The sequence below is a fragment of the Chenopodium quinoa genome, unplaced genomic scaffold (assembly GCF_001683475.1).
Source record: "Chenopodium quinoa cultivar QQ74 unplaced genomic scaffold, ASM168347v1, whole genome shotgun sequence".
NCBI classification, from domain to species: domain Eukaryota; kingdom Viridiplantae; phylum Streptophyta; class Magnoliopsida; order Caryophyllales; family Amaranthaceae; genus Chenopodium; species Chenopodium quinoa.
Window position 1 is genome coordinate 1,337,872 of NW_018743204.1, and position 14,415 is coordinate 1,352,286.

Genomic DNA, 14,415 nt, shown 5'->3' on the forward strand with positions numbered 1-14,415 from the left:
AGGGTTACTTATTTGGTTGGAGTTACTTAGTCAAATGTTAGTTGATTGGTCAGAGGTTATCGGGGTAGGAATTAAGGGTCACTTGATCGGTCAGAGATTACTTGGTCGGTCAGGGGTCATTCAAGGGTTACTTGTCTAGTGTGTGATACAGAAAATGCGTTGATGTATTGTAATGAAATATTAAAATCTTGCTAAAAAAGAGAAATAGATAATTAAGATATAATAACTTTTCAAAAAATAAGAAAGAATAAAATAAAGAGTTTCAAAACGACATCAATATGACAATAGGAACACAAAAGAGATAATGGTAATTTAATGAAGATTGAACACCTCGCTTAGCGTTGCTTAACCTCCACCGCACCGTCATAATCAAATTCCTATATACCCTTCTAACCGTCTTTGCTTACTCACTAAGGAACTTTCCCAGAGAACCAAGAAAAGAGATTTTGAAAATGGGTCTACTTTCTAACAGGTTTGTTCAATCAATTTTTTACCCAATTTCTAATTTTATCAAAGTTTCCAATTTTTATTTGTCTAATTATGCAATTTCCATTTCAGGGTTGATCGAAACAGTCTTAAATCTGGGGATCACATCTATTCTTGGAGGACCGCTTATATTTATGCCCATCATGGTAATTTCTTTTATTGTATTTAATTTGATTGTTTTATTTTAGAATTATGAGGGTTTTTTTTTTTTTTTTTGGGTGTTTGTTTATGTTCATCTTAATTTGATGTTTGGTATTTTATGAAATTAGATAAGGTTTGTGGGTTTTTGAGTTGAAGGGTTAATTATTGAATTTGATTGTTGGTCTAATTATGTGAGATTTTCATGAAATTTGAATTATTTGCTTAAAGGTATATTTGATCAAAGGGAAATACAAAGTAAAGTATTGTAGGGAATTTATTAATGACTATTGAGTGAGGATGTGAAGGGTGGTTTTCTGAAGTTGCTGTTAGGGTCTAGTCCCTTGTCCAACATGCTCGTCGATCAAGATGAAGTGGATCTTGCAATTGAAAGTCAAGAACTAAAGTGATTGAAGAAATTAGACCTGCTTTAATCATTATAGGAAATGAAAGTGCCTTTGGTATATAGTTATTGGGATTTTTGATTTAATTTTCATGTTTGAATTCCCAAATGGTAAACATTGTGACTGAATATGAGTTGGGGCTGGTAATGATGCCAACTATTAGATTGTGGTATCCTTATTATGGTGTTAAAATGTGGACATTTCACCCTTGGTCTAATATCTAGAATGGAAGGTTGATTTTTATCCCATTCTAGAGTCATTTCCGATTCTAGTATCCGTTTTCCTTGGCTCTTTCAATGCTGCCACTTCTGAACATTTTTGTCTTTTACAGGTCACTATTAAATGGATTGTATTTTAGGTTAGATTGGTGAGACATTATAGTGGATTCTAGTTGGTTGGAACTTGGGAGTCATCGTGGTAACTTGGTTGCCTCTGATTTGGAATACTATATTTATGATGCCTATCAATGTCCCTTCTCTATTGTTAGAGGTAGTTCTTGTATTTTGATTTAGACATGAAACCTGTCCATCAAACATTAGGACACTAAAAATGCATATCCACCAATCTTTTTCATAAGGATGTTATTTTTGGTTTTCTTAATGTGTTGTTAGGAAAATGTTTTGTTAGTAGTGGTTAGGAATGAATAAGCTTTCCCTGTGTGCGAATGTGATGGCTCCACGCCGTTGTTAATATCATCAAATTCGCACATGTTCATGTGCTGGTTGTCCATGTACATTTGAGAGAAAGGGAGTAAGTGAAAATTGGCTCTTGTACTGGACAAGTACTGACACGCTTAGTAATAATGGAATGGGCATAGTCATTGAAGTGTTAGTCATGTGGGCAGTATGCTTCCAGTTCCATGTTTTGTCTAGCTAGTATACACGTGTTATCTCTATGTTACAGACTTGATGAAGACAATTGAGCTGCCTTTCTTTTGAGGTTGTCCCAACAGTCCCTTTTCAGTATGCCCTGGCTTTCAGTGTTTATGGTGATCAGGTTTGTGCAATAACTTACAAGTTTGTGTGACTGGTGTATGTTGTTTGTAATACTTACTTAGTAAGAGCATAGTATGTGAATTTAGTTTGTAGAAATTGTAGCTATTGCTGAGATTAAGGTCTCAGGCTCTCGCAGAATTGCAGATTTGAGTGGCTATGGCCCTGTTTCATGTTAACTACGAAGTATTTTTCATTGTTTATTAGTTACGGAATTGTTATTTGGCATCTCTGGCAGACCAATTAAGCATCTGAAAGTTTTGTTTGAGCCTTGAATGAAATAGCGCCACCATGGGCTTTATAATGTACTTTGAAATTTGTGAGTTAATGTCTAGAAGCCTGAGAGGTTGAAATTGATATTATATTAGGGTTAAACTTATGCGCATTGTATAAGGATTAATTGAGTGTATATATTAACTTACCCTTAGAAACTTCAATGAGTTCAATCAATTGATTAACTGACTGATAAGATCATGTCTATTTGATTCGATATTCTTCAATGAGGGAAAAAGAAAATGATTTAGCAGGCATGACAGCACTTTTGATCAACTTAATTTGGGGCCTAGTGTTATTTTCTTTTTTATTTTTCATTTTTTGGCTTGCGTGTGTCAAGAAGTGGTCCTTAATTATGTGCGTTGAATATTTAAGGTGCCATAACTTCAAGGTCAGGCCATCTTGTAACGGCCTTTGAAATCTATTTACTTCTCTTATTAGTAGAGATTTTGACTTCTAATACTTATTTCTTTTACTAATCAATGTAGGTATTTTTGTTGGGGATAATAAAGTGATCCACTTCACTAGGCGCGGTCAAGAAGTAGGAACAGGGACTGTTTTGGATGTTCTGTTAGTAAGCTCAGGACCTACTCGAACGCATGTACCATGCCCTACTTGTATTCCTCCCGAAGAAGGCCATGGGGTTGTCTCATCATGTTTAGATTGCTTCCTTGCGGGTGGCATCTTGTATCGCTTTGAATACGATGTCAAAGCCACCCTTTTTGTTGCTAAAATGCGTGGCGGGACATGCACTCTTGCTGCGTCAGATCCCGATGAAACTGTGGTGCATCGAGCAAAATACCTACTTGACAATGGCTTTGGCTTTTACAATGTCTTCAAGAATAACTGTGAGGATTTTGCTATATATTGCAAAACAGGGCTTGTTGTCATTGACCAAGTGACGATGGGCCAAAGCGGGCAAGCAGTGTCACTTATCGGGGGCCCACTCGCAGCTGTTCTTTCAACACCATTGCGTTTTTTAACTGCCAGCCCCTATGGAATGGCTGCAATGGCCGTGGGTGTATACTGCACAAGCAGAGTTGCAGCTGATATTGGCATGAGGAAGGATGTCATGAAGTTGGAGGTTGAGGACCTAACGAGGCGGCTAGCAATTGGTGCTCTTCAGGTACTAAACCCACAACTTCCAGCTCCACTTGTCAGCTAGTGCACTGCTGCTTATCGTGGTTGTCTTTAACACGGGATTCGTTTATTTAATTTAATAACGCTGTTTAAATTCTCAAATTAAACTTGATACCGTGCTAATAGTGTCGGAGTGCAAAATCTTGAGCACTAATGATTTGCTGGACATCAGCTCAGTTGGCATCAGTCATAATGACTGTTGTAAGTTGATGACATTTTGTAATGTTTGTGATCTGTCTAGTTTGTTTAATGAAAACCGATGTGCTACACTTTTACTTGATGTGGACGATGCATTTGGTTTTCCTGTGATTTTTGTTGACAGAAGTTACAATCCATGAATGTTGTATCGCCTTCAATATCTATATAATGTACAAACGACTACAAAGAATATTTACAAATTCAAATTTACAATTATTACATTATCCCACCCTCGTAGTCGAAATGGGAGGAAGGTAAAATTAATTCAAATAATTAACTAGAACTTGTTCATAGTATAGAGATTCAGCTAATAGTGCACGTGTTTCATAATGCTGCCGTATCCAATTCATGATAAGGACTTGCAAAAGCTAAAATTAGTGGGCAACATAGGCTTTAATAAAGCCAATGTTCTCAAAGTATTTCTGCCTTAGAAAGTGTTGACAGTTCACAATTTATAAATAATATCTTTAGATTACATTTCAAATTATTTTTAGCTACTAATGGTAGTATATAATACTACTTACTAGCTAGGTGTATCTTTCAAAGTTTTCATCCAACGTTGTTTGCTTGTTTCCTTTGTTTTATTACATTTTGTTCAAATTAAAATTTATTGTTTTTGTAAATGATTAGTATCAAAGCCAAATAAGTAAATGATAAGTGTTACTCAATCAGGCCATGGATTTTCGTTCCTTTTACTACTCCCATGTTTTGTCAAGCTCTATTGGTCTATAATGGTTCCTTTTCAAGTATTCTACCCCGAACTTTTAGACTACTCCTACAACAATGCAGCCAACAGGTGTTATGGGCTGATGTCAATGCATAGCACATGAATAGTGTGTTTTGATTGTTTTACCGCTACTGTTTGTGAATTTCATCCAACAATCAGGGCTCCATCAAGTGCAAAAGCCGCAATTTACCAACTTTTATTGCTTTGTTTCAGTTTGGTTTGTACGAGCTAGTTCTAAGTGTGTGTTGCTTTTAACTTTCTTTTACTTAGTCTAGGTTGTAATCATGTCTTTTAATTAAATAATCTCTTTGTCAAAAAAATAAAAATAAATAAAATGAAAAAATGAAAAAATAAAGAGATTGAGCATATACTCGTACTACTTATCAACTCGTATATGTTAAAACTCTAATCTTAATTTAGGGTAAACTCCATATAGATTGGACACCAAGCTATACAAGAAAGAAAACTTCTAGAACATACTAAGTACATTTTTGCATTCAAACCCTAATAATACCACTATCACAACTTGTCGCCTTAAAAGCTCACAAGGACATCTAGGATCGTTTTAAACTATTTAGGGCCTTGTGCTAATATAAACTTAGGCTCCTAAAAATAAAGTTATTATAAATGCAATGTTAATTTATCATTCTAGTAGTATATGTTATGTTATTATAAATGTTAGTCAATGTGAGTGTACTATTTGAAGATATTTAATGAGCTTATGTGATGAGGATGAAAGAGTGAATTAAGGATAAAGGAGTGAATTAAAAAATGGATCCATGTATTGAGAAGAGAGATTGCTTTTAAATAAGTGTATAAAGGTAGGGAACATCACAACAATAATATTTATAATTCCTTTTTTTTTATTCCCTAAGTATGACAACATGAAAATATGTTTAGTAATTTACATCCTTTTTTAATACGGAGTACCTCCATATTCTCTACTATCAAGTATCAACTAATCACATTAAACACCTTATTATTCTTTGAAGAGGGAAAAATATATGAAAGTTAGGATTGTCTTCTCTCAACACTATTTCTTAATGTCATGTGTATACCTACGTGATCCAACGTAGTGAAGAAAATGTTTTACAAATAGAATCCATTTAAGTATGAAAAAAATTGACAAAGGGAATTGAAAATAACCTAATAGCTACTTTGTACTTGATATCATCCCTATGTAGCTGAATCTTCAACGAACCTTAAGCTTGAGTGTAAGCCTAATCTTGCAAAATACAAGTATATCTTTGTAATTACAAGCTAAGGCCTAAGAGTGTATTTAATTCATTTGATTTTTACTTATTAGAACAATGTAATTGTCTTATCTAAACTTACTTTTTCTAAATTAAATAAAATAAGGTAAACAAAATAAGACGGCAAGACGCGCCTCTGTGAAATATATTTTATTTTATTTGCCAAATAAATTTATATATGTAATTCTTCCTCATTTTTGTAAATTGTGTCACTTGTGATTTCAAGCTTGCCAATTCATTGCTTTGGCTATTACTCCCTCCGTATCGTAATAATCGCAACACTTTTCTTTTATGTCCGTTTCATAATAACTGCAACACTTTCTTATTTGGTAAGGATCCACTATTATTTTACTCCCTCCGTCCCCGAATGTTTGTTACTTTGCCATTTTGGGGGGCTCTATACGCTTGTCACATTTCATATTTTCATAATTATTAAAATACTACCTCCGTTAACTATTATTTGCAACATTTACCAAAAAAAAGGGTGCTAACTAGTATTTGCAACATTCCCAAATCTTTCGATTTTTAGTAATTTTTTAAATAAAATTACAAAAATACCCTTATTTAAAACTTTATAACATCAATTACATACATAAAACATAATTGATTAAAAACTAATCTAATCTAATTAAACTTATTTTATCTTTCAATAATCATCAATTTCTCCATATTCATCTCTTCATCTTCTCCATTATCTTTCTCTCTCCTCAATCATCTTCTTCCTTTTCCCCATAATCTTTCATCCTCTTCCCCATTAACTTTCTTTCTCCTCCTTCAACCACTTCTCATGAATTGAAGCAAAAAGACACCCAATTTCAGATATGGAGAAATGGTCTCGGTTTCGTGGGTGTGGGTGTGGGTTCTGGGTTAGTGTGTCTGGTATGGGTCTTGGTGCGAGGGTCTCGGTTTCTTGGGTTCGGGTTCGTAGGTCTAGGGGGGTCCGTGGGTTAGGTGGTTTCGGTTTGTGGGTTCACGGTTGTGGGTGTGTTCGCTTATGGGGTCTGGGTTTGTGGCTGGTGGTTTTAGGTTCGTGGGTTTGTGGGTTCACGGTGGTGGGTGTGTTCGTCCGTGGGTTCTGGCTTTTGGGTTTGTGGCTGGTGGTTCAGGGTTCGTCGGTGGTGGTTTTGGGTTTGAAAGGTGGGTGGTTCTGGGTGGCGTGGGTGGTGGTTCTGGGTGGTTTAGTTTTATTGTGTTTTTTTTTTTTTTTTTGGTTGGATTAATACTAAGTACATGCCCTTATTTTTTAATAATAATGCTTAACATCTTTTGCCTAGGAGTCTACGTAGACCCCCTTTGTTGCAAATAACATTTAATGGAGGAAGTACATAAAAAAAAAACTTTTATAGCCTCATTTTTTTGTCCTTATTAAGTCTTCTTCCTATTTTACCCAAACATTTGCCATAAAAATTGTTCCAACTTTTGACTAATTTAATTTTTTACACTCTTGAATCTCTCAATTGTACTTTAATTACCTTTTGAATTGGGAATATCTCTTTTCCATGCACTTTTATTACTTTATTGGTTAGGAATTTCACTTTCTCATATACTTTCATTACTCCACATCCTCTACCTTAATTCCCGTGAATTTTCATCAAAAGTGGCAAACATATGGGAACGGAGGGAGTATTAATTATCTCTCCTACTCATCCTACTTTCACAAATAATTTATTATTTCTATCTTCGACCAACCCCATTACACTACTTTTTTATTATTTCCCTCTCATACTAACTATACTTTATATTATAAAAAAATTGTCCACTTGCATTATTTTATTGAAGCCTACAAGTCAATTCTAGATTTTTCTTAAACTATGTACACTCCCTACCATTGCGATTATTATGAAATGAAGGAGTAATATTTTTAATTATACTTTAGTAAAAAAAAATATATAAAAAAAAATTGATATTTGAAAAATATATGTCGAGACCAATCTAATTAGAGTTTTGTTGTCTACAACTTATTTTAATTAATTACTTATTCTTGTTAAAATCATATCAAATCTGACTAGATCAGATCTTCTTAATTCCGTTCAATTGTTGTCATATATCTTTAATTTCGTAACTATAAATATAATGAAATAGTATATTTAAAAAATTAGATGTTGAGACGAATCTACTGAGATCTCAATTGATAATGTTTCTTATATACGAATATATTGACTTAATTAAGGTAAAATTTAGTCAAATTAGACAATTATATCAAATTAGATGAGATCTGAAAAATCTAGACCAAACCAAACTTTAGAAAATTCAAATCAAAACATCTCATTTTAAGTAAAGTGAACAAAGTCTAGATCTCACATGACTATGTTTCCTTACATATATAGCACAAAAAATGATGAAATTTTTCATATACACATGGGTATTCAATGCACCCAACTGGTAGGCGTGTCGCGTACCTAACAAAAATAACCTAACTAACCACTACTATGAAGACCGGCAAGCGAGGGTCGAATCCCAAGAGACTAAGGTTCAAAAATAATTAAATAGACTCAAATTCCTACTAAGCAGAAATCAATAATAATCGAATAATTAAGGAACTAATGTGTGGAAAAATCGAAATTAAACTAAAGAATATGAAGAAATCAATTAAAAACATCCAAGATCAAGTATCACCACAATTGCGAATGATGCAATTATATTTCTACCCCTAATATACAATTCCAATTGAACGGGGAAAAGTAAACCCTAATAATTACCAAAGACCTCTCTCGAGTATCAATGGCCTCCCTAACATACAATCAAGCCTATTCTCATGGTATCATGCATATTAGATACATTGCACACATTACTCTAACTTCCCAATTATCAAACCCAACTACTCTCGTGTTGAATATCAAACCCTAAATTGATCTACTCAAATCCGTTTAAACCAAACTCTCGTTGTGATAGAAACAATGGAATAATCGCAATACTAAATTACGTATAACCTAGTATTGGCATGATCACAATCAATTTAGCATAGCAATTGCAAGAGTTATTAGAGAATTTAAAGATTTAATTCATGCATCAATCATAATTGGGCTACCCTAGATCTTGGAATAGGAAATCTACTCACACATATTGAAGGAAACAATAACAAAAATAATTGAAGAAAACATGATCAAGAAACAAGAGATTAAAGGAAAATACCAAATCTTGAATTAAATTGAAAGTGGAAAGTATAAATCTTGAATCTTGAATTACAAAAGTAGAGGAAAAATAAAATAAAATAGAGAACTAGTTCTTCACAACGCAAAATAAAATGCTAGAATAAAACTTAATCAAATAATAAAACACCACTTAGTATAAATATAAGCCTAGAAAAGATAAGAAAATCGGCAAAAGGATTGGCGCACAAGAATCCCTGCGTGCATAAACTTGGGTAGCTTCTGACTTCCAGGCACGGACGTGCCTCCCCTGCTGCGCGTATCACTCATCTTAAATCAGTCATAACTTCATATCCGGAGCTCCGTTTGAGGCGTGTAATATATTGTTGGAAAGGTATTCAAGTCTACTTTCCAATTCAATTTGAATCACTCCATTATCATTTGTATATCAAACGTTATGAGCATAATAGTGAACATGTATCATATTTGTCAAGTATTTCATCAACGTTTTGCTTCATTTTCACTCAAGTTCGTCTCGAACACATGTTTTGATATTATTAAGCAATATGTTTTCATAATCCATGATTATTATACTCAATATTAGCCAACCATACTTCATTTGCATATAAATCACCTGAAATTCATCAAAAACAACGAAACTACCCATAAAAGCATCGAATCATCGAAACTAAACCAAATTACACCAAAATGGACTAAAACACTCAACAAAACTAATAAAACCAACTAAAAACAAGCTAAATAATATGCATAAAACCAACATAAAACACGACTTATCAAACTCCCCCAAGCTAAACTAATAAAACCAACATAAAACAAGCTAAACCAACTAAAACACGACTTATCAAACTCCCCCAAGCTAAACTAATGCTTGTCCTCAAGCATTTAACCATAAATCACAAGGGAGGAGAAAGACAACTTCTCAAACCATCACAATGTGCCATCAATTTGAAATCACGAGGAAAACAAAAATAAGAGTCAATATGCATAAAAACCACCATAAGCCTCATATACTTGGAATCGACAAACATCTTACCACACATCTCCCCATACAACCTCACACAAACATGAATAGCTCTCACTTTAGTTGTGAAAATAAAAACAATAAACGCTCATGTGTTTACGGGGTGAAATATGATATCACTCAACCTAAGCATAGAATGCACATTAACTTCACATGAATCGGCCTCTTTAGGCTTGCCATGTGACTTTCTCCACTTTTAATGATTGATGCAATTACGAAAATCATGAAATCCATAAAAGGTAAGCTCGGTGAATAAGGGTTGGACAACGTAATTTGGGAATGTGGTGCTCAAAATATAACAAAACCTAATCCCAGTACACATTCAAATGTCGGGTCCAAGCCAACCTTATATCCTCCAACTTCATACAAAATAAGCATAGTCCCTTTATTTCTTTCTTTTTCCTTCTTTTGTTTTCTTTTTTTAAATCATACTTTTTCTTCCTTTTTTTTATTATTTTTTTTCTTTTGTATAAAGAAAGGGATTCATAGCAAATTAGGAATTAGGAAGACTTTTAAAACTCTTTTTTTTTTCTTCTTTCTTTTCTTTTCTCTTCTTCCTTCCTTCCTTCTAATAGATCAATTCCCTTCTTTCTCTTTTTCTCTTTTTTTTATTATTTTTTTTATACATCACTCATAGGGCTTTAACAAGTGTAAAACACCTTCAAAATTAACGTAGGAAAATAGCTCTATGGCTTTAAATGTAGGGTATCAAGAAGGGGTTAAGACACGGCTCAAATTGGCTCAACCTACGGGTGAATGAAAAATAAAAAAAATATATGTAGGCCTAAAATGTGGAGGCTCTATTCTCTACAAGGAAATTTCAATCATTTTTTCGCAACATGCATCATTCAAGTCTCAAACAGTCAAAGAGCAAGACCAAGAATTTAATTATATGAAGGACAACTAATCACACATGAAGAAACACGACTGAGATAGAGTGCAATCAGTCAAATATGGCTCAAAGATCTCACCAGGTACACAATCTATTCACATAAGTAGAGCGGGGAGACCATCCTGGCCACAAACCAACTCAATTCCAAGCAATTCAGTGAATGGGTTTTCAAAAACTCTTTTCGCAAAGCACACATATATGATCATTATCATAGAAGCATAGTCATGTAATGGCATATCAATCAACACTAAAAAGAAATAAACTAACCAAAAACTAGAAGAAAACTAATATATACATGGTGAAAAGTAAATCCTCCCCCAAGCTAAATCATACATTGTCCTCAATGTATGCATATAACAGTGTAAATGAACAAGGGGAAGGGGAAACAACCTACTGATCAGGAGGGGTGGGGGGAAAACCATACCTCGGGTCGGTGCTAGGTTGGAAGCACAGACGTGCCTTATTTCGTGGACTCCATCTTCGTAGAATTTGCTCTTTTCACCTATTTAGATAGAGAAAAATAAAAAATAAAAAATAAAAAAAAAGAACACTAATAACCACATCAAGAATCAAAAATAAAATAAAATAAAAAAGAATAAAAGAAAAATAAAGGATCGAGAATGGGTTGCCTCCCATTTAGCGCTTGTTTATAAGGTTTTTAGCTTGACCGTAGTGATACTCATTGGCTCAACCGGGGTCACCACACGAAGGGGGAACTCCGCAATGTTGCCCATGGGAATGATTACCTCCAAGTGACTCCTTCATTTTATTGTTTACCTACCTTATGTCCGAACTCACCTTCATGTGGCCAAGAACATCATCGGGTGGAATTTTGTCCTTGCTTCTCACGAAATTTCTATCAAATACATACTTATCAAGCAAAGGGTTAGTAGCATCGATTCTTAAGCAAGTACCACCGTCAAATATAGAATTATGTTCATCAAAGAGCTTGAACATGACTTGTTTATCCTGGGCCCTAATGGTCACTTGTCCTTTAGGAGCATCTATTAAAGCTTGACTTGTGGCAAGGATTGGACGACCAAATATAATCGGGATCTTATGGTCTTCTTTCATGTCCATAACAACAAAATCAACAGGAAAAACAAGTTCACCAACCTTAACTAATACATCTTCAACCACACCCTTAGGGAGTCTAGAGGTCCTATCAGCCATTTGAAGAGAGATAGGGGAAGGTTTAAGTCCTTGCAAGCCTAAACTCTCATATAATGAATAATGCATTAAGTTAACACTAGCACCTAAATCGCACAAAACCCTATCGAAAAATTTCTCGTTTACCGTGCAGGGAATAGTGAAACTACCCGGATCATGCAGCTTAGGTGGTAGCTTATCATATAAGAGAGTAGGGCCCTTCTTATTTACTACTTCCTTATCCTTTTGTTGATCTTTAATATTCTTCACAAAATTTGCAAATTGAGGCATTTGAATTAAAAGATCAGAAAAGGGAGTAGAGGCGTGTACCTTCTTAAGAGCTTCGCAGTATTTCCCAAAATGTCTATCGAGTACGGCTTTTGACAACCTTTGCGGGAAGGGCATCGGTTCCTCATAAGCCGGTGGAGCAACATATTTGGGACCTTGAACATCTTTGCCCCTTTTATTTTCTCTAGACTCCACACTGCACACCTTCTCATCTATTTGCCTCGGAGGTGGTTCATCTCTTCTCAAGAAAACGGCATTACATTGTTCCTTTTGAACCTTCGCTTGATCATGAAGAGTTGATAAACGACACACCTGTTGTGAAAGCTGACTTACTTGGGTTTCCATGAGCTTACTCTAGGCTTGCAACTGTTGGATGGAGCTACCTTGTTGTTGGATGGCACTATTGGTCGTGGTAATGAAGCTCTCCATCATCAACTCAAGGCTAGATTTTTGGGGAAGTAGTTGCATTGGTTGTTGGTTCATAGGTGGTCTTTGTTGGAAGCCGGGTGGTGAATTGTAGTTGTTGGATAGGGATGGTTGTGATGGTGGATTCGGTTGTCCTTGGGTGTTCTTATAAGAGAAGTTGGGATGTTGTTTCCAACCTTCGTTGTAAGAATTGGAGTAGGGATCAAAAGGTTGTTTGGGGTTCGAAGAGTAGAAAGCATTGGCTTGTTCAATAGACATCTCACTCATATTCTGCGGGCAATCCGGTGCGATGTGGCCCTGAACATTGCACATTTGACAAACCTCCAGTGGGCTAGTAGAAGTTCCAGCTTGGAACTTATCAAACCTGCTTGTTAGTTCCTGCACAGAACTGGCTAACATAGTCAAAGCATCTACATCAAGCTTACCTCCTTTTTTCACATTCTGACGACCTCCTGGATGATAATTATCATTGGCCGCCATCTTCTCAATCAGCTCCTTTGCCTCAGTTGGGTTCTTTGTCAAGAGAGAACCCCTGATGCAGCATCAATGTAGATTCGGAACTCATGGGTTAGGCCATTATAGAAGGTTTGAATCAACAGCCACTCTGGGATACCGTGATAAGGGAATTGTCTTTGTAAGCGCTTAAACCTTCTCCAAGCCTCATAGAGAGACTCGTCATCTGACTGTCGGAAGGTGGATAACTCGTTCCTCAACCTGACAGTCTTCTCATGTCCCAAAAACTTCACTAAGAAGGCCTTCACTAGCTTGTCCCATGTATCGAACGAGCCAGTGCCTTCATCTCTCAACCACTCCTTTGCCCTATCCCGTAATGAGAAGGGGAAAAGGCGTAGTCTAATTGCATCATCTGTAACACCATTCATCTTCATAGTATCACATTTCTCCAAAAAACTATCAATATGACTTACCGGGCAATCATGTGGTAGCCCTGCGAATGAAGCATTGGAGATGAACTGGATGAATTACGGCTTGAGCTCGAAATGTTGGGCCGTCACAGGTGGCCTTACGATGCTAGAAAGGATTCCGGTAGTCGTATCAGGAATACCGTACTCCAAAAGGGATTTCGTTGGTTGGTCCACCATGTTTCTATTGGTTTGATTTCTCCTTCTTCTTCTACCTGCTCGTCTTCTTGCGATTGCTTCGATTTCAGAATCAAAAGGTACTAGATCTTTTGAACCTGAGCGTCGTGTGGGTATGCAACAAGAAGACTAGAGAAAGAGTATCAAAAACACAAGAGAAAATAGGCGAAGCAACAAAATAAGCCTAGCAGAAGCGAATCACAAATAATCTAATGAAACCGTTAGTCCCCGGCAACGGCGCCAAAATTTGGAAGGCGTGTCGCATACCTAACAAAAATAACCTAACTAACCACTACTATGTAGACCGGCAAGCAAGGGTCGAATCCCAAGAGACTAAGGTTCAAAAATAATTAAATAGACTCAAATTCCTACCAAGCAGAAATCAATAATAATCGAATAATTAAGGAACTAATGTGTGGAAAAATCGAAATTAAACTAAAGAATATGAAGAAATCAATTAATTAAAACATCCAAGATCAAGTATCACCACAATTACGAATGATGCAATTATATTTCTACCCCTAACATACAATTCCAATTGAACGGGGAAAAGTAAACCCTAATAATTACCAAAGACCTCTCTCGAGTATCAATGGCTTCCCTAACATACAATCAAGCCTATTCTCATGGTATCATGCATATTAGAGACATTGAACACATTACTCTAACTTCCCAATTATCAAACCCAACTACTCTCGTGTTGAATATCAAACCCTAAATTGATCTACTCAAATCCGTTTAAACCCAACTCTCGTTGTGATAGAAACAATGGAATAATCGCAATACTAAATTACGTCTAACCTAGTATTGGCATGATCACA

The 14,415-nt window shown here is 35.5% G+C and overlaps 2 protein-coding genes across 2 annotated transcripts; one reads left to right on the plus strand and one right to left on the minus strand.

Moving 5' to 3' along the window:
* Positions 1 to 217: 217 nt before the first annotated feature.
* On the plus strand, positions 218 to 3,772 carry LOC110733850. The gene is made up of 3 exons (XM_021913926.1): positions 218 to 472; positions 559 to 632; positions 2,782 to 3,772. Exons 1-3 carry the CDS (start codon positions 453 to 455, stop codon positions 3,456 to 3,458), a joined length of 771 nt encoding a protein of 256 aa, XP_021769618.1. The 5' UTR covers positions 218 to 452; the 3' UTR covers positions 3,459 to 3,772.
* Positions 3,773 to 11,411: 7,639 nt separating this feature from the next.
* LOC110733963 lies at positions 11,412 to 12,416 on the minus strand. Its single transcript, XM_021914030.1, has one exon. It carries the CDS (start codon positions 12,414 to 12,416, stop codon positions 11,412 to 11,414), a length of 1,005 nt encoding a protein of 334 aa, XP_021769722.1.
* Positions 12,417 to 14,415: the final 1,999 nt, after the last annotated feature.

What these genes read in the sequence shown, in the direction of transcription:
- LOC110733963 (XM_021914030.1), bottom strand. Translation starts at nt 12,416, where the DNA reads ATGGAAACCCAAGTAAGTCAGCTTTCACAACAGGTGTGTCGTTTATCA.
- LOC110733850 (XM_021913926.1), top strand. Translation starts at nt 453, where the DNA reads ATGGGTCTACTTTCTAACAG. An exon ending in ATGGGTCTACTTTCTAACAG is followed by an intron (nt 473 to 558) that starts GTTTGTTCAATC and finishes TTTCCATTTCAG; the next exon opens with GGTTGATCGAAACAGTCTTA. An exon ending in TTATATTTATGCCCATCATG is followed by an intron (nt 633 to 2,781) that starts GTAATTTCTTTT and finishes TAATCAATGTAG; the next exon opens with GTATTTTTGTTGGGGATAAT.